Below are 19,525 nucleotides of genomic sequence, written 5' to 3'. Positions count from 1 at the left end.
CAGGTGTTTGCCGTTCGTCAGATATTGCAAAAATGCCGCGAATACAACGTGCCCACACATAATCTATTTATGGACTTCAATGCCGCATATGATACAATCGATCGGGTCCAGCTATGGCAGCTAATGCACAAAACGGATTTCCGGATAAACTGATACGTTTGGTCAAGGCGACGATGTATCGGGTGATGTGCGTAGTTCGAGTTTCAGGGGCCCTTCGTAACGCGCAGAGGATTACGGCAAGGTGATGGTCTTTCGTGTCTGCTATTCAACATCGCTTTGGAGGGAGTATTACGAAGGGCAAGGATTAACACGAGTGGTACGATTTTCACAAAGTCCGTCCAGTTATTTGGTTATTGGCACGTAACTTTGAGAGGATGGAGGAAGCCTACATCAGACTGAAATGCGAAGATAAACGAATTGGACTAGTCAGGACTAGTCATCAACAAATCGAAGACGAAGTACATGATAGGAAGAGGCTCAAGAGAAGACAACGTAAGCCACCCATCACGAGTTTGTATTGGTGGTGACGAAATCGAGGTAGTTGAAGAATTCTTGTACTTGGGCTCACTGGTGACCTCCGATAACGATACCAGCAGAGAAATTCGGAGACGCATCATGGCAAGAAATCGTACGTACTTTGAACTCCGCCAAACGCTCCGATCGAATAGAGTTCGTCGCCGTACCAAACTGACTATCTACAAAACGCTAATTAGACTCATAGAGGACTAACGTGCACGGGGAGTTTTCGAAAGGAAAGTGCTGCGTACCATCTATGGTGGGGTGCAGATGACAGGCGGTACGTGAAGGAGGCGAATGAACCACGAGTTGCATCAGCTATTGGGAGAACCATCCATCGTTCACACCGTGAAAAAAAGACTGCGGTGGGCTAGCTACGTAGCCAGAATGTCGGACAGTAATCCGGTGAAAATGGTCCTCGACAACGACGGGAACAAGAAGGCGAGGTGCACAGCGAGCAAGGTGGATCGATCAGGTGGAGGACGATTTTCGGACGTTCCGTAGGACCGAACAGAATGGAGAAGACTTTTATGCACTGCACAGGTCACTCCGTCTGATAATAAATAAATAAAAATCAGTTTTGTGCGTTAGGTCTTAAACCATAGCATACTCTTACGTGCATATATAAACAAAAAATGCCTCCGAATCGATTTTAATTGCTTGTTGCAGCGAAATGATTTTTTGGCTAATGAGTGAAACGGTGCGATTTGGCATGAAAAAATCAGCCGTGATGCATTCATTCTAATTCTCTGAGTTGCTCGCGCGTTAGGGCTCGATGAATGAGTTTTGTGAATGATTTTACCAACACTGGCAGCAACTCAAATTTAACAAAATTTGGTTCTACATAAGTCACAGAAGCTCGTCTATGACAATTGCGTTGCTTGATGGGGTTCCTCCTGATGACAGTGCAATGCAACGTCGAGTATGTGGGACGAAGTCGACGGAACGATTGGTTCGACGAACAGTGCATACAAATTATGAAGAAGAACGTTGTTTTGGCGGTCGTGCTCTAGCAGGGGACCCGACAGAATATGGAATACTATAGATGAAACGGAGACAACAGACCCGCCTCTTTCAGGAGAAAGAGGCGGCATTGGAAGAAGCGGAGTGCGAGGAAATGGAACAGCTGTGTCGCAAGATTTCTCAGGAACTCCCCGCAACCGACGAAGACTTCTTGACGAACGAACGTATGGTGATCGTAAAGTCGAAACAGCACTCCAAGGAACACTTAGATGCCGCTGAGGGCACAGGCAGTGAAAGTCAAGGCAGCGGAGGGGAGGAGAGACTTCGTCAGTTCAGTAGAAGGTGGAAACCAACCAGCTCATACCTTGAATCAAGTGAAAGTGTCCTCTAACAGATAAAGAACAATAGCAGCTGATAAGAATAATATAGGAGCCGAACTCATCAATATGCGCCCGGGAATGCTGGCTAAGTGAGAATCTGGGAATCAGAACAGCTTCCGGAGGAGTTGAAGGAAGGGGTCAAATGATTTATTTACAACAAGTTGGAGTGTAAGAATATCTACGGGGAGTAGGAACACACAGGTTGTGTAGGGAGTACAATTTTTTTTACCGGAAATTCGTTCGATTTTTGACCAGAAAAGTTTGTTCAAATTTCCACGGCAAATTGGTATCATTTACCACTCGTTGTTCCTACTTCAAAGAAGAAGCACAAGTTCCAATCATCACAGGTTTTCATTGGTAACCCGCCTTCATCGTTATCCTCAAAAACTATATCAGCTGAACATTAAGGCTCTATAAACCGTAATCAATCCGATAATGACGATGATTTTATTCGAATCCGCACTAATACTAATACAGTTTTGAACTAAATTCAATATTTTGGGGCTATTTACGGACTTACCCTCCATCATAATATATTCATGGCATTTCCATATTAATTTTTCACTTATCAAAACTAGCAATTACTGAGAAATTGCTGGAAAAACGCTGAAAACTGCGTTTTTCCTAGGCCGATATTCGTATGTTCATCGAACGCATACTAACGTTCGAACGTTCGGATCAAACACATACACACTCACTTGATTTTTCACTTGATCTTTTCCCATTGTTTCTTTGATTTTATCACTCCTAAAACATATTCACTAACTGAGTTTCACATTTTTCATCAACCTTGACTACCAATTAATTCACTTCACGCCTAAAAACTCGGCACCAACATTTCAAAAGGGCGAAACTGCTTTTGTAAACAAGAGCTTCTCACGTCGCTGGTGGGCTAATTTGAGCCCACCCACGCAATCCAACACCACTGATGGAAGCAGTAGATCCTCTTCTTTCATTGCATAACGTTGGATTGCGTGGGTGGGCACAAATTAGCCCACCAGCGACCTGAGAAGCTCTTGTTTACAAAAGCAGATTCGCCCTTTTGAAATGTTGGTGCCGAACTGTTGAAAACTGCTTTCCAAAAATCGAAGTGAGAGACAAATTTGACGACCGTATTGTGAATGCAATAAAATGCGGAAGACTCAAATTCACTAGCGCAATAAGTGAAATGGTGAGTACAAAATCTACGCGATGCAACTTCATTCAATCCAAACAATACAACGTATACACCAGCCAACACGCAAACAAAGATGTGCATACACAAGTAAATAATCATCTCTTCGCAGTTGCCAGATTTATTTATTGGAAAAAATCATTGCTGTTTGTCGGATTGAACAATAAAACCAAAAACAAATATTTAAACATGTTACGTAAGCTTCTATTACATTCCAAGTGGTGTATGAAAAAATTTTAAACCCATAAATACCCATATATTTGATACACCATGAACATGTCTTGTGATATAAAATAAACAATTCGTCAAGTCTGGCAACATTATGCATCAGCTGGCATATTTTTACCACCCCATTTCCACCCACCTTAGTTGTAAACAACATTTTATTTATCGCTGCTGCACTTTTCCGTACCAATTGCATCACTATTACAAACAAGTGATACAGTCATTAATTTTCAAAATACGTGACGGAGTCTTGAGCCAAGACAACACTTGAATCGACTCATGAATCCCAGGAGGAAGAAAGAAGAGCAGTTAGTACAATCAAGATCAGGGATGCCAGAGAATATTTTAAAATGTCTTCACAGTCGTTTAAATATGTCTTCAAATGTCTTCAATATAAAAATTATGATTATCAGCGAGAAATTTTAAAACCCAATAGGTTTGTAAATTCAATCATGTCCTTGTTTTATTGATGTGGAATAATGTTTATTTTTAAACATTCAAATTGATAGAATTTTAGAGAATATTCTATAAAAATTTTACAACATAGTGTATAACGAGTTTCCCCTGGATTTTATACTGAGTCTGGTTAAAATTCCACCTGATTTTTTAACTGAATTTCCATGTGGAACACTTCCAAATTTATTTTTAAAGAATACCCTGTAAGGATTCAAAATTTACCGTGAAAAGCTTGAAAAACATCCAGACGAAATTTCCCGAAGAATTCCTGTTGGAACACTCAAAAGATTTACTGAAGAAACTTCTGGAGGAATTGCTGGAGGATTTGCAGAAGGAGTTCTTGGAGAAACTTAAGAAGGAATTCCTATTGGAACTTCAGGATGAAATCCGGAAGAATTTTCTTGATAAATTTCAGAAGGAAATTCCTAAGGAATTACTGAAGAAATTTCGGGTGGAATTCCTGACGAAATTTCTAAAGAAACTACCGGAGGAATTCTTGGAAGTAGCTCTGGATAAATTCTTGGATGAGCTTCTTGAGATATTGCTGCAGAAATTTTCGAAAGAAACCCTGGAGGAAATACCAGAGAAATTCCATTGTATACCTTCGGAGGCATTCTTGGAGAATCTTTCGGCAAAATTCTTGGAGAATCTTTCAGACGAATTCGTGGAAAAAATTCCAAAGGAATTCATGGGGAAACTTCCGGAAGGATCACTGGAGGAGCTTAAACGGGAATTTTCGAAAATTCTGGGGGAACTTTCGGAAGAATTTCTGGAAGAACTTCCGGAGGAATTCCTGAAAGCACTGCTGGGGGAATTCGTGAAGGAACAACCGGAGTATAGTTCAGGAGGATCTTCCGAAGGAATTCTTTGATGTACTTTCGCTGGAATTCTCGGACGACCTTACGGAGGAACTCCTAGACTTAAATCCAAAGGTATTCCTGGCGGATTTTTCGGAGAAATTCCTGAAACTTCCGGACAAATTCGTGGAGCAAATTTAGGAGGAATTTCAGAAACAATACTAGAACGATTTTTTGGAGAAATTCATAGAGGAATTCTCAGATAAAACACTGGAAGAATTTCCAAAGATATTTCTTGTAGAATTACCAAAGGAATTCAAGGAAGAATTTAGCGAAGGTGTGTAATTAAGTTTCCTCCGGATTTCTTTTAAGAACATTTTGCTGTAGTAATTTACCATGGAAGATCTGAGAAATATATATTTAACACCAAAACAATTTTAATTTCTTGTGGGATGATGGTATGCATATGCCATTCAGAAGGAATTTAGAAAAAAAAACTGGTTCTAGCTCAACGGTTGAATAGATTCAATAATTCAGCCTATGTTTGTCGAAAATTAGATAGGTCATTGCTTTCCGTTGTAATGATCGAAATACTTTTTTACAGACACGTCAAAACGCCGCCAAAAAAAATTCAAACGAATGCTGCCAACGGGAATTTTTTCACCAGCGCACAGCTCAAAGTCAAGTGCGTATGAGGGTTTAAAATGCGTTGCAGTCATCAACCGGCTAGTGTGAATGTATTTTATGTTCGAGATTCTAAGACCGAGACAAAGACTATTATAACTTTTGTAATACTTATATACCTAGTTTACATATAGAGGTCGCAGAATTTATAAGTAAGTAATACAATTGTGTTTCTATTCGCTGGCTTATTGATTGACTTCAAGTATCTTCAAATAAGTAGATAAGTCTTCAAATATTTTGAAAAGTCTTCAAAATGTCTTCACGAAATAAATGTCTTCACGGAGATTCAAATGTCTTCAAATTGAAGACATGTCTTCAAATCTGGCATCTCTGATCAAGATGATGCAAGCTTAATGGAACGTACACACGGTCAAGCAGTTTGACCAACATTGACTCCACCTCTCGTTTATTCCAACATCCATCAAGTTTTACCAACAGCGGCACGAGCAATCACACACGAACGACCGAAGCGCCAACTTGAGCACCAACCATCAACAAATATATGGGGGTTTGCACAACTTTACTACAAATGCTCAAACATATTCGTCGAACCTTGACTCCACCCCCGACAACTCAAACCAAAATCAAACCGTTTTAATTTTTTCTAACCGAGCCGCCAACTGTCAAATGGTTGTTCGAACAGCTTCACACACGTTCCAACAAAGCAGCAACCGAAGCGTTTTCTTGGGGGTGGAGTCAATGTTCGTCAAACTGCTTGACTGGTGTGTACGTTGCATAACGAGAAAGTAAATTTCTAGTGTGCTGAAGGTTCTAGGCAGGAGAGGCTAACATGATTTTACTGCCTGAACAATGATTTTACTGCCTGAAGGACGAGGGCGCAGAGCGATGTTGGTAGAAATGATTTTGGCGATGGCTTTGACAATACCTTTTAACTGTTAACCGATCCCTCGAGCCAGCTGAATCAGTGGTTTAGGCATTACAAACATCCTTTCAAGAATATCAAACATATGGATTGTAAGTGATTCGACTATGCCGCCAATTTGGGAATCTCGAGCTCATTCAGTAGCCGCTAAGTTGCGAAGGCCTTCGGAGGTCATTCGTAGCTTAGTTGGTTAAAAGCACCAGTGCAGCGTGCTGAGGGTCGTGGGTTCGAGTCCCAACGAAGGAAAAGTGGTTACCTCGAAACTCCAATACATTTTTCAAATCATAATCTCCCATGTGTACATATTCACACCCATAATGTACATATTCACATCTGAGTTTTCAGAACATTGTAAATTAAACTTTTAGAGTTATAAATGTCTAGTTCTTCGCTGCGGAGTTATAACGGAATAGATAAATAAACCACGTGGATAGATGTTCATAGAAAACAAACATCACTACAGCAGCCATTTTCGGAGTATTACTCACGTAGAAACCAATCAATGTTAAGTCATCCGTAAAATCTAACGCAGCTTCAGGGGTTAATTTTATATTATAAATATCGTTGTTGTTGAATCAGATTTCTCAGATTTTTGAAAACATTGAATCTACTGAAACTAAGAATTATCATTCATTATATACCCTCGGCGGTTCAATTTATCGACACTAAGCACCACCAGTCAACTAAAACAACTTCAACCTTATATTCCACAGTCCATCGCGTTTCCTAGCTAGAGCTGAACGGTTGCTCCACCACATCAGCTGCTTGAGCTCGTTGAAAGTATCCTTTACGTAGGTCCACTTGCAACGGCTTAGGCAAACAGTGTGGGCGTCAAAGGGCCAGTGCACGGCGCGTGAGGATGGATCGGACAAAAGGAAATGCGTGTGCAGCAGGCGTGCGAGAAAAAGTTGAAACAACGGTCCACGGGTTAGTATTTACAGACATGATTTTTAATGCAAAGGTTAGCAATGGATTTTTGGCATATTCATAGTGAGTTTAGAATGCGAGTTACTTACACGAAATCGTTCCATGTGTTGGCGCAAATGGCGTCGTGCTTGCAGGGCTGAGTTCGGCACAGGTCGTCCGTGACGACACCCTCCAGAACCGAGGTACGATCGATGGTCACTTCACCGAATGGAGGTGGCAGAACCAGACCGTCTTCGTTCAGTGGATACAGTTCGACGATCATGGAGTGTGACCAGTTAGACACCTGGACGTCCTGAATGATGCCTTTGAAAGGCTGTTTCTCCGATTCATCCTTATACAAGCTATAAATGGAATCGGCATACGGCGGAGGACCACCCAGGTACAATACTTGAGCGTTTAATTGTCCAGAAGAAGAAAGTGTCTTTCGGAAGTACTCCGTTCCATTCAGTTTGACCTGCACCAGTGTCGAGTTCCGAATAACTTCTATCAAATGCAGATATCCATCGTCCAATTTATTACCGCCGACCGTATATCCTTCTGGTGTATCATTGAAGATCATTCGCACCAACAGTTCTCCCTTGGACAGGAAAGCGGCTACGTACGAGTCATCTCCTGGTGTACTGTTCATGTTGGGATCACTACCCAAATAGAATATGGTTCCTGCAGCTTGCCGTGTTCGGATGAACATTGAAATATCCAACACCGTACGAATAGCGCGTCTAGCTGTGTCGCTTACGATGACCTTAACCGCAGATCGGGTGGTGTTTTCATGTCCGAAGGTTGCTGCCGTGATATTATACTTGCAAGTGTGCCCAAGGTGGGGCCGCTGACAGCTGCAGGAGAAGGTATGCCACAGGTCGGTACAGTGTCCATTGGAGTTGCAAGGGTTTGGCTCGCACTGAGGAGTTCTCGGACATCCAGTGTCGATGTTGTGCAGTGTTGTGAATTCTTGTTCTTTGCCAGGAAGGACCCACTGGCCGTTGATAACGACATCTTCCATGCAACCGACAAAGCTTGAAACTGCCCTGGCTATGTGTTTCAGATAAGGTTGAGCAAGTGTCGGAGTGGTACCTCCCAAATACGTGATGGGGAACGATGTGTTGCTGCCATTTGTTCCCTCATATGAATTGATTGGATAAATCGTCTGCTCTTCATTGGCTGATAAGACCAAATGCGATGAGTTGATCGCAACAAACACTTTCTGCCATTTACTGTCGTTAAGCCCAGATCCTATATAAACGCCTTCCCACCTATTCAGTAAAGCTGAGTGCAGGTTCAGTCGACCATTGTTTAGAACCAAAATGTATGAGGTAGCTCCGTTACCGAATGCCAAGATTCCATTTGGTAAAGTTGTCTTAAATCTTAGTTGTATGTCGTAACCTTCATCTCGCGAAGTATTCACGATGAGTAAACTACTGGCAGCCAGAGACATCGTTGTAACCGTATCACAAGTCATTCCCTGGAAACCCTGCTTACACGAACAGTTAAACTTATGTTGCGTTTCGTTTTCCAGATAGGGTATGCATCCCCCTCCATTTAAACATGGTTGGTTGACGCAACCTGTTAGTCTCACCGAACAATTCTTCCCTCCCCACAATTCATCACAATCACAGTTGTAGTTGTTTCGACCATCCAAGCATGTTCCATGGACGCACGGTTTGTACTTCAAGCACTCGTCAATATCCGTTTCACAGTGTGCGCCTTCGAAGCCCGGTTCGCACTCGCACGTATAGTTTCCAATTCCGTCGAGACAGTTGCCATTCTTACAAGGACTGCTGTCGCACTCGTTGATATTGATCTCGCAATTCTTGCCCATCGTACCGGGAACACAAATGCACTCATACCCACTGGCATTCTCGAATGAAAACTGTTGCGAGAATATCGCCGGCAAATTTTTGGTGTAGTTATTCAGATAGTACAGCGTGACGTTCGATCGCTGCAAACACTTCCCGGAGTGCTGACACGGATTCGATTCGCACTCGTCAATGTCCTCCTCGCAGTTTTTACCGGTGTAGCCAGGATAGCACTTGCACTGGTAGTCGTTGATTTTATCGACGCACTCGGCCCCGTTGGAGCACGGGTTCGAGTCACACTCGTTGATGTTGTGCTGGCAGTAGGACCCGGAGAATCCAGTCTGGTTGCAATCGCACAGGAAACCACCCAGCTGGTCGATGCAGCGACCTCCATTCTGGCAGGGTGCGGACTGTGGGAAGATACAGAAACGAATAGTGTATTATTATAAATGTATTATTGATAAGGTATCAAAATGAATTAAACATTGTTATACCGCGAAAATGTGATGGGATCCTCTGGCAAGTCGGGTTTGTTCGATGATAAACCATCCACCGGACCAAAAGAGATTCACGCTAATGCAATTCAGCAAAACGATTATTATCGGCCCCAGTACAGTGAAATGTCAATACTATTTGGACCGAGTATGCTATAGTTGGCACCCACCCAGTATCGATAAACAAATGTCAATAATGTGTGTACAAAACTCGATTTTAGAGCGAACGTATCGCGCTAATAACGCACGAAAGTTCTATGGGAAGATAAAATGTTCACATAAGGGCCATGTGCCACAGCTTTTCATGTGTAGGGACATAAACGGGGGAAACCTTTTTACTAACGAGCGTGAGATGATCCAGAGGTGGTGGCATTATTACGAAGTGCACTTGAACGGCGATGTGGCATCAGACACTGATGGTGACAAACTTTGGAGTGCGCGCGCAAGACTTACGTTTTCCAGCACTAGACCTCCATGAAATCAAAGGGCATTCGCCTCATGAAAAACAATAATGCTCCTGGTATTGACCAACTACCTGGAGAGCTACTTAAATACGGTGGTGAGGCAAGTGAGGAAGTTCAGATTTTACTTAAATTTACTCTTAACCGAACTAATTGGTTCACTATGGTTCACATCAAGTTCCAAGCATCCTTAACGAAACTTTAAAGTTCACTGCTCCCACCATACGAAAAATTACTTAAAATGAGAGCTGATTAAGCCAGTATAGCCCTTCTTATCCGAACTTCTGGTTGCTTGGGTAATTACCAAGATTTGGGAGGAGGAGGTTCTGACCCCAGACCAATCAGACCCCAAAAATTGTTGGCCCCAGGCCCCCACGTTGTCCATACATGGACAACATATGATGAACCCTTAAATTACTTAGATTAGAATCCAACGATTTTCTCTCGTGCAGAGGGACTAGATTCAGTTTTTCTGAATTTCGAAATATGGAAATTGGAATTGGTTTGGAGTTAAATGGCTCTACATTTCAATTGGAACTTGGCCTTCTTTTTCATAAGGTGAATTTATTCTATTAGCAGTGCAATGGATACACTATAGCCAGCGTATTGAGAATGTTTCCAACCCGAAAACATCATAGTCCGGACCGATAATCGAACTCAAGGATCGAATTTCATTCACTTTTGCATTAATTTTTCATTTCTTTCATCAGGTTTACTATGGAGGTAAACTTAATATATTTACTAACGCTTTGCGACATGAACTTCCATACTCATTATTAATAGAGTATTTCGCTAAAGCCTTTTTATCTATTTTCTCTAGTTTGAGCTTCTTTACAAAAATTCAAGAATCTCCAGAGATTTCGACGGAAATCCTCTAAGTATACCGAAGGCTACCTCCAGGGATTCCAACTGGAATGTTCCAGGGTTTCCAAATCCTCCCGGAATGTCGACGTGAACGTGCCAGAGATTCCGATGAAAATGTTCCAGAGAATCCGACGGAAAAATATTTCATGGGTTCCAATGATAATCTTCTAGAGATTCCGAACGGAATCCTTCAGGAATTCCGACGGGAATATTCTAGGAACTCCGAAAGGAATATTCCAGGAACTCCGAAGGGAATGTTCCAGGAGTTCCAAAAATTTCCAGGGATTTTCCAGGGATTTCGTAGGCAATGTTCCAGGGATGTAGAAGCGAATCATTGAAGTATTCCGAAGCAATCTGTTGAGGGATCCCGAAGCAAATCGTCGAGGGACTCCTAATTAATTTCCTGAGAAAATCATCGGCCTCATCGAAGCACAGTACGAGGCCTTTTCGTGTAGAGTGCTGCACAATGGGGTCCTGTCCGACCCTATCCGGCTCGTAGCTGGATGCGTGATGCAAGGATGAATTCTATCACCGTTACTGTTCCTCATCGTAATCGACGAGATTCTGTTAGATGCGATTGACCGTGAACCAAACCACGGGCTGTTATGGCAGCCTATAACCATGGAGTACCTAAACGACCTTGAATTGGCTGATGACGTTGCACTCCTCGCGCTCTGATATGTAGAGTAAGCTCAACGACCTTGCCGGGCGCTCCTCTTCGGCAGGTTTAGTCATCAACGTCAACAAAACCAAATCGTTGGATGTAAACACGGTGACTCCTTCCAGTTTCACAGTAGCCGGGCAACCAGTGGAGAATGTTGAAAGCTTCCAATATCTTGGTAGCCAAATGTCGTCAGACGGCGGTACCAAGATCGACATAGGCGCACGGATCAAGAAAGCAAGGGTTGCCCTTGCGAGTTTAAGAAATATCTGGAAAATACAGACAGATAAGTGAAAGCACCAAAATACGAATTTTCAACTCTAACGTGAAATCTGTGCTGTTATACGCTAGCGAAACATGGTGTGTTTTAGTGGAGAACACTCAAAGGCTGCAGGTGTTCATCAACAGATGCCTGCGGTATATAATTCGGGCCTGGTGGCCTCACAACTGGATCTCAAACAACGAGCTCCATCGTCGTTGTCTCCAGAGGCCGATAGCAACAGAAATTCGGGATCGGAAGTGGGGCTGGGTCGGCCACACTCTACGTAGGGGCGGAAACGAAATCTGTAAACAAGCATTAGACTGGAACCCAGTGGGACATCGCAGCAGAGGCAGACCCGGAGGCTCATGGCGGCGAAGCCTCAATAAAGAAATAAAAGAAGTCGACCGAAATCTAACCTGGCAACAGGTTAAAGCGATAGCCAGGCAACGCTCTGGTTGGAGATCTTTCAAGTCGGCCCTTTGCACCAAATCGTTGAGGGATTCCAAAGCAAATTTTCGAGGGATTCCGAAGCAAATCATCGACGGATATCGAAGTAATCGTCGAGGGAGTCCAAACTAAATCTCCGAGGAACTCTGAAGCAAACCGTCAAGGTATTCTGAAGCGATTCGTCGAATGATTCTGAAGCCATTTATCGAGGGATTAGGAAGTAAATCGTCAGTGGGATTCCGATCGTCGAGGGACTCCGAAGCAAATGATTGAGGGATTCCGAGGAAAAGCGTTGTGAGACTCCGAATTAAATATTCAAGGGATTCGGAACTCCGAAGCAAACCGCCGAAGCATTTTGAAACAAATGGTCAAAGGAATTCCGAAAAAGATCTCCAAATGATTCCAAAACAAATCTTGGAACGACTCCGGAGGAATTCCGAAGAAAATCAAAGTGGGATTCTGAAGCAAATCCTCCATGGAATATGAAGAGTATTCCCCAAAGATTCCCAAATGTATCCCTCAGCAACATCAAAAGGAATACAGTGTGAATTCTTCTGGATTCCGGTTGAAATACTTCCATGATTCTGAAAGAAGTTCTTCAGAGATTCCAATGTCAATTCTTCTCGGACTCTGATGATAATCGTTCTCGAACGCTGATGGGAATTGTGGAGATTATCATGCAGCTAGGCAAGCGGAAGTCTGTTGATAAAATGTCACTCCATTACGTGATGGTTGACTACATGTCCTTGGCTGCTGGCGATGTACCACGATTGTTTTGATTGATATTTTGATGACTCTCCGTTGTTGTTCATATCAAGCTTACTTTGAAGCTTTAAAATCAATTAGCTATTGCCTTTTCAAAATTAACATCAAGTGCAATTTCACCAAACAAGCTCATTTGCACATAACATATGTGTAACTCGGGTTCAAAAAGTTGTACCCAAGTACAGATTCAGAGGTGGTATAGAGAACATCATAATGTCAAAGGCATTATACCAGTTCACATTCGAAACACGGAAAAAATATAGTAAACACAATCAAACCTTACACGATGAGATGACTTAACCCATTAATAAGTACTGTATTTAAGTTAATATTATTCCTACCGTGAAAAAGTCACTCTTTTGACATAGAACTAGGGTAAATTATGTATCTTGGACAAGCGCAGGACATTCATTAGGAAATATATCGAGATTGAATAGTATAAAACAATTGAAAAGCACTAGGTTCATCCAAATACATAACCTATGATTAGTCTTGTGTCTCCATTGCCCAATTTTTGAGTAAATTACGTTTACTAGGTGTAAACTGTGATATACTGCGAACTGAAATATTTTCTTTTTGGACATCAAATATATAATTTCGACATGGAAAATGCATATATTTTGGACAGAGTCATTTTCTCCTAATTTAAAAATGGCCACCTACAGATCTCAATGGTATGACTTACCTACACGTATCCACATTCATTTAAATGCATTTATTTGCTTAACTGACATAGATTAAACCAGAAATTAACATTGTTTCGCAATCTTATCGATATCATTGAAAACAGCCTGAAAGTTGGCAATTAATGGTTCATTCATGTACTGTACATGGGGTGACCAATAAATGTCTGATGCATAAAAACATAACTTCATTTTGGTCACTCCTTTTTTATCCGTCTCAAGTTCATGTTAAGCGATTGGAATATGTTAGTATCTCAATTACAATCAAACTTTGGCTGCAAGACCTTTAAAATTGCCGTTTGAACCATTTTAAACGTGTTTCAGGTGCATGTTACGAAGAGTCCTATAATGCATGTTCTCCTGCATACTGGCGTCCAGCAGGCACTTTGGTAGAAAGCTTTACATTTTAGGTAATTTTAAAGATAAATAATAGTTGATTTGTGAATTCTCATTAGGAGTCGCTATAGTTGAGGTAAAAGTATGCAATGATCATCGATAAAAGTTTTCCTACACATTATCTAAAATTGATCGAAGAAGCTCAGGCTTGTCCAAAATATGCACATGTCCAAAATATATCATTTACCCTACGTCTGTCTTTTCTATATTGGCTTTTTCTACACGAATCGTATTATATGGGATTTTTTTCACTAAAATTTTGGGATTTCCGCTGGTCATTCAGACATATTTTGGGATTTACGCGGATTTTACGTTGTTTTAATTTACGCGGCCCATATCCTCCGCGTTAAAACCGATTTCAGTGTGTTAGTAGAGTGATTCAAATTTTGACTTTTTTGCACCCCGATGCTTAAACGATTGCATTTGCTATTTAATTAAACCTCCTAAATTTTTAGCTAATTTGGATGTAATTTGATTGTGCACGCGTCATTTGAAGTTTGTATGAAAATTACTATGGAAATCGCTATTGATGTAATAGATCGTTCCGTGAGGTGGCCCATGAACTATTAGAATATAATAAACGCGTCGACTGCGTTGAACAGTTCCTAAGCTGAAATACAGTTGTTGTTGCGAAGCGATTTGACTTTTGTAAGCAAAGTTATATAGAAAACAAAAATGCTCATTATTGATATTGATGTTATTCTTTTACGTGTTAAATTAAATATCCCACGATTCAGTGTTTCCTTAATAACTTTTCTTGTAAGCATCAAATTGATTCGTAACAAAGACGAGCTGCTTCCTTGCTAAATTTGCTATGTGGTCGATGTATTCATACGTTTTTGAAGCTTAATGGGAAGCGTTGTGGAACGGTTTACCCAAAAGTTACTGTTTTCATATCGATTTTCATACAAACTTCATATTGCGCGTGCTCACTCAAATTACAACCAAATTAGCTAAAAATTTAGGATGATTGTTAAAATAGCAAATGTAATCGTTTAAGCACAGGGGGCGAAAAGTCAAAATTTGAATCAGTCTAGGTTACATACAATATTGATGTATGATAATATTTGCTATTGAACAATTGCTAATAGTTTAGCAGACGGTTTCGGTAGATTCGTCGAACTCGTAAGAGCATCGCAAGCTTCTTCTTTTATATCACTATAGGTATTCCAACTGGAAATTAGTAATCTATTAGCATTTCTGTGGTTGCAACTGCAAATCACGTGAAGGAATAATAACTATTATCAATAAACTGTCAAACTTCTTTTTCGCGTCTATTCTGACTTCCTCCATAGGATGACCACCAAACGCCGTTGACAGCCCAGCTGCCACGATGGACTTTCCTGTAATGAGTCACCGGGGCTCAGTCTGACTTAGTGGCAGGTGCTTAGTCAGACTGTGGCGGGTGCTTTCAAATCAAACATTATAGTTATATATATTAATAGGCCCTTGATCTGAATAAATCTCAAAAGCGTTCAACAACAACATTTATGTTGCCTAATGGATGCCTAATGTGGTGAAATTAATCATTTTTGATACCTTAAAAATACCATATATTTTATCTCATAATTCATTAAATTCAATGAGAAAATAAAACGAAACACGGCTACGTACCGCATACAAAGTGAAATAACAGACTTTTTATTTCGTGCGACCGAATCGCCGAATAATATGCAATTAATGTGATTCAAATTTTGGGTTAATTTATTAGACCGTGCAGGGCTTTACTTTTATACCACTTTTTAGTTCCGTGTCGCTTTTCTCAGATGACAGAACGATGTTCCCCGTACCAGTTATACAACTTTGGCGAGAAGCAAAAGGGGGCCAACTTTTTGCTACGACTTCTCTTCGAAGTTACACTTATGTTATGTGTCATTTGTCTTCCAGTAATTTCATTATGATAGGGTCAATAAGGGAGATAACTCTTTTGTGTCCAAACTTTTTCAGTAATTTATTATGCTATTTGTTGAAAAACTATATCACTGCTAACTAACTTTTCAAATCATAGGGGTGACTTTTTTTTTTCTAACTCCCCACCTTGGGGTAACTCCCCACCTTGATTTCCGATAGCAACCTGGATAAGGATTCCATAAGAAACATGAGTATCACTAGTGTCCAATCTACGAAGTATATCGTAACAATGCTAACGCTGACGCTAACGCTAACGCCTAGGGGTGACTATTTTTTTTCTAGGGAGGGCTAAGCCCCCTCTAGCCTCCCCTTGTTTACGCCAATGCTTACTGACACTGATCTTAGGGTGCTGTGACCGCTATCGAATTCATAGTTGTGATGATTCAGACCGCTGCCGGGCGAGCTGGCCAAAACGCCATTCGGTAGAAGTGGTCGAACAGGTCGTATGGGTGAAGAAGTCGCTTGGCCAAACGGATCATGCGATCAAAAGTCTTAGCCCATCAATGATACTCGGCGGGACAGCGAGCGTGGGCGGACTCTCTGGCCGACGAAGGAGAGAGAGCCGCAGGTATCAGGTATCAGGTATTAGAACGTCGGCTCAGGAGGCACGTTCCCCTCAATTTGTGAGATTTGTGCCATCACCTTCACTGGCCTTTCTCATCATTTACCTGACGGAAAAGGAAGTGAAAAGGGGAATGGAAGAGGAAGTGAAGTTGGAAAGGAGAATGGAACAGGTTTCTGAAGAAGGAGGATACAATCAATAATACATACATACGATGCATTTTGTAAAACGCAATGAAACGCGAAGCATAAAATATACTGGATAAGTCACACAATGCAAATGCATATGATATACCATTTATAGGAAAGCCAATTATGTAGACTCAAACGCATTAAGCTGGGGACTAAAGAGAGGTGACACAAAAACACTGAGGACATAACAATGGACGAACGTCAAAGACGAAACACAGAGTTCACTGTGAAAAACGCATAATGCGAATCCATATAGGTGACAGCTTGTTGAAAAACTAAGTAAAACACATATTCATAACCCCACACTCTCGTTGAGATTGAACAAGAGTAGCCTAAGCCGAACGCCAAAGACGAGACACAGAGTACACTATGAAAAACGCATAATGCGAATCCATATAGGTGACAATCACAAAGAATATTGTAAAAAAACGCATAATGCGAATCCATATAGGTGGCAATTTGTTGAAAACTAAGTAAACACATATTCATAGGTTACTCTTATTTAACCTCACGTTGAGATTGAACAAGAGTAGCCAAAGCCGAACGTCAAGGACGAAACACAGAATACACTGTGAAAAACGCATAATGCGAATCCATATAGGTGCCAATTTGATGAAAACTAAGTAAAACACATATTCATAACCCCACTCTTATTTAACCTCACGTTCAGATTGAATAAGAGTAGCCGATTATCTCGGAGAAGCAAAAAGTCAACTACGCCATAGCTCCGGTTAGCGCATGCGAGGGCTTAATACTGTGAAGGGGGCCCTGGTGCTTCACAGGCTCCGTTTGCTGTTAGGTTCTTATTAGACCCCCCTAACCATTCATTCGCAGGCACGGTAAGCATAAAGCCGCATCACACCGAGAATTAGGGTTCACCTGTATGGTGGACTTTTACCACCAGAACAGACAATCCATAATGTTATTCTTAGCCGGATAACCAGCTGCCGACACCACACGGCTATCTAGGCTGTTTGTGGAGAGAAGTTGACATTGACTTTACGTCAACTCTCAATGTGGCCGAACAGTCGAATCGTGAACAGCTTCATAAACGACATCTTCGAGCGTATCGCGGCTGAGGCCTCCCATCTGGCGTACTGCAACAAGCACTCTACGATCACCAGCCGCGAGATTCATACCGCCGACCGCCTTCTGCTGCCGGGCGAGCTGGCCAAAACGCCATTTGGTAGAAGTGGTCGAACAGGTCATGTGGGTGAAGAAGTCGCTTGGCCAAACGGATCATACGATCCAAAGTCTTAGCCCATCAACGATACTCGGTGGGACGGGACAAGCGAGCATGGGCGGACTCTCTGGCCGACGAAGGAGAGAGAGCCGCTGCAACCGGGGACATTCGCCTCCTTCACGATATCACACGACGCTTAAACAAGGTGAAGATGAATGCAACGATGCCTGTGGAAGACGCGAATGGTCAGTTATTGGCCGACCCAACTGATCAGCTGAAACTCAGAGATGTCCTACACAGTTGGCAAAAAATCTGCTCTTTTATTTTTCAAATTTTTTAATTCCAGTGAGTGCAACAGAGTGCAACTAATAGATGGATATTTTAGTTTTCTAAATGTCACTTCGATATGATGCTGGGTCATTAGGCCGAAGGCCATTAGGCCGAATAGTCATTAGGCCGAACGGTCATTAGGCCGAATGGCCATTAGGCCGAATGGTCATTGGGCCGAATGAGAACTGGGAAGTGAGAAGTGACTAGTGTGAAGTGAGGGAGAAGTAGAACGGAAGAAGAAGAAAAGAAAAAGGAGGAAGAAGTAAGAAGGAAGAAGGAAGAATAAAAAAGGAAAAGGGAGGAAGAAGTAAGAAGGAAGAAGGAAGAAGGAAGAAGAAAGAAGGAAGAAGGAAGAAGGAAGAAGGAAGAAGGAAGAAGGAAGAAGGAAGAAGGAAGAAGGAAGAAGGAAGAAGGAAGAAGGAAGAAGGAAGAAGGAAGAAGGAAGAAGGAAGAAGGAAGAAGGAAGAAGGAAGAAGGAAGAAGGAAGAAGGAAGAAGGAAGAATGAAGAATGAAGAATGAAGAAGGGAGAAGGAAGAAGGAAGAATGAAGAATGGAGAAGAAAGAAGGATGAAGGAAGAAGGAGAAAGGAAGAAGGAAAAAGGAAGAAGGAAAAAGGAAGAAGGAAGAAGGAAGATAGAAGAAGGAAGAAGGAAGAATAAAGAAGACAGAAGGAAGAAGGAAGAAGAAAGAAGGAAGAAGGAAGAAGGAAGAAGGAAGGATGAAGAAGGAAGAAGAAGAAAGGAAGAAGGAAGAAAACGGAAGAAAAAAGAAAGAAGAAGGAAGAGGGAAGAAGAAAGAAGGAAGAAAAAAGAAGGAAGAAGGAAAAAGGAAGAAGAAATAATGACTAAGGAAGAAGAAAGAAGGCAGAAGGAAGAGGGAAGAAGAAAGAAGGAAGAAGGAATAAGGAAGAAGAAAGAAGGAAGAAGAAGGAAGATACAAGAAGGGAGAAGGAAGAACTTCTCATTTTTCACTTTTTGCTTCTTTTTGCTAATTCGGCCTAATGGCCATTCGGCCTAATGACCGTTCGGCCTAATAACCATTCGGCCTAATGACCTTCGGTCAAATGTCCTTCGGTCAAATGTCCTTCGGCCTAACGGCCTTCGGCCTAATGGCCTGACACCCTTCGATATGTTAAAATAATACACGCCAGAGCCACGCGGGTGCGCGCACAGTTAATACACGGGCGTGTAATACACGCCGGTGTATTTGCTGTGCGCACGCCCGTTTGTATTTCGCGTGCACCATTTTGTCAGATTGAAGTAATATTTCGGAAACTTAAATATCCATGTATTGGTTGCACTCACTGAATGAATTTTATTTGACTGTTAAATCTTGTAAAAAATAAAAGAGCAGATTTTTTTGTCAGCTGTGTAGGACATCTCTGCTGAAACTTCGAACAACTTTTTCAAGTGCCAGCCAGGCCACCACTACCTCAGCATGATCTGCCTAGTATCCGACGTATAACACGCGTCAAAACCGAAGCTCCATTACTGTTAGAGATTCAAACAGCTATCCA

General features: G+C 41.7%; 1 protein-coding gene across 7 annotated transcripts in view; it reads right to left on the bottom strand.

Annotated features, from left to right (window-relative positions):
- LOC134220303 (protein crumbs) overlaps positions 1-19,525 on the bottom strand; it is a 209,499-nt gene that overhangs the window by 25,255 nt on the left and 164,719 nt on the right. For all 7 annotated transcript variants that reach the window (XR_009981853.1, XM_062699314.1, XM_062699317.1 and 4 more), the window contains one exon: positions 7,095-9,208. Coding sequence is in view for 6 of the 7 variants with exons in the window: in XM_062699314.1 (XP_062555298.1) it covers positions 7,095-9,208 (2,114 nt within the window). In the remaining variant the exon portion in view is untranslated. The remainder of the gene's footprint in view (positions 1-7,094; positions 9,209-19,525) is intronic.

This window comes from Armigeres subalbatus, chromosome 3 (assembly GCF_024139115.2).
Source record: "Armigeres subalbatus isolate Guangzhou_Male chromosome 3, GZ_Asu_2, whole genome shotgun sequence".
NCBI classification, from domain to species: Eukaryota; Metazoa; Arthropoda; class Insecta; order Diptera; family Culicidae; genus Armigeres; species Armigeres subalbatus.
Note: the sequence above shows the minus strand (reverse complement) of the source record. Positions and strands in the feature narration are given on the sequence as shown.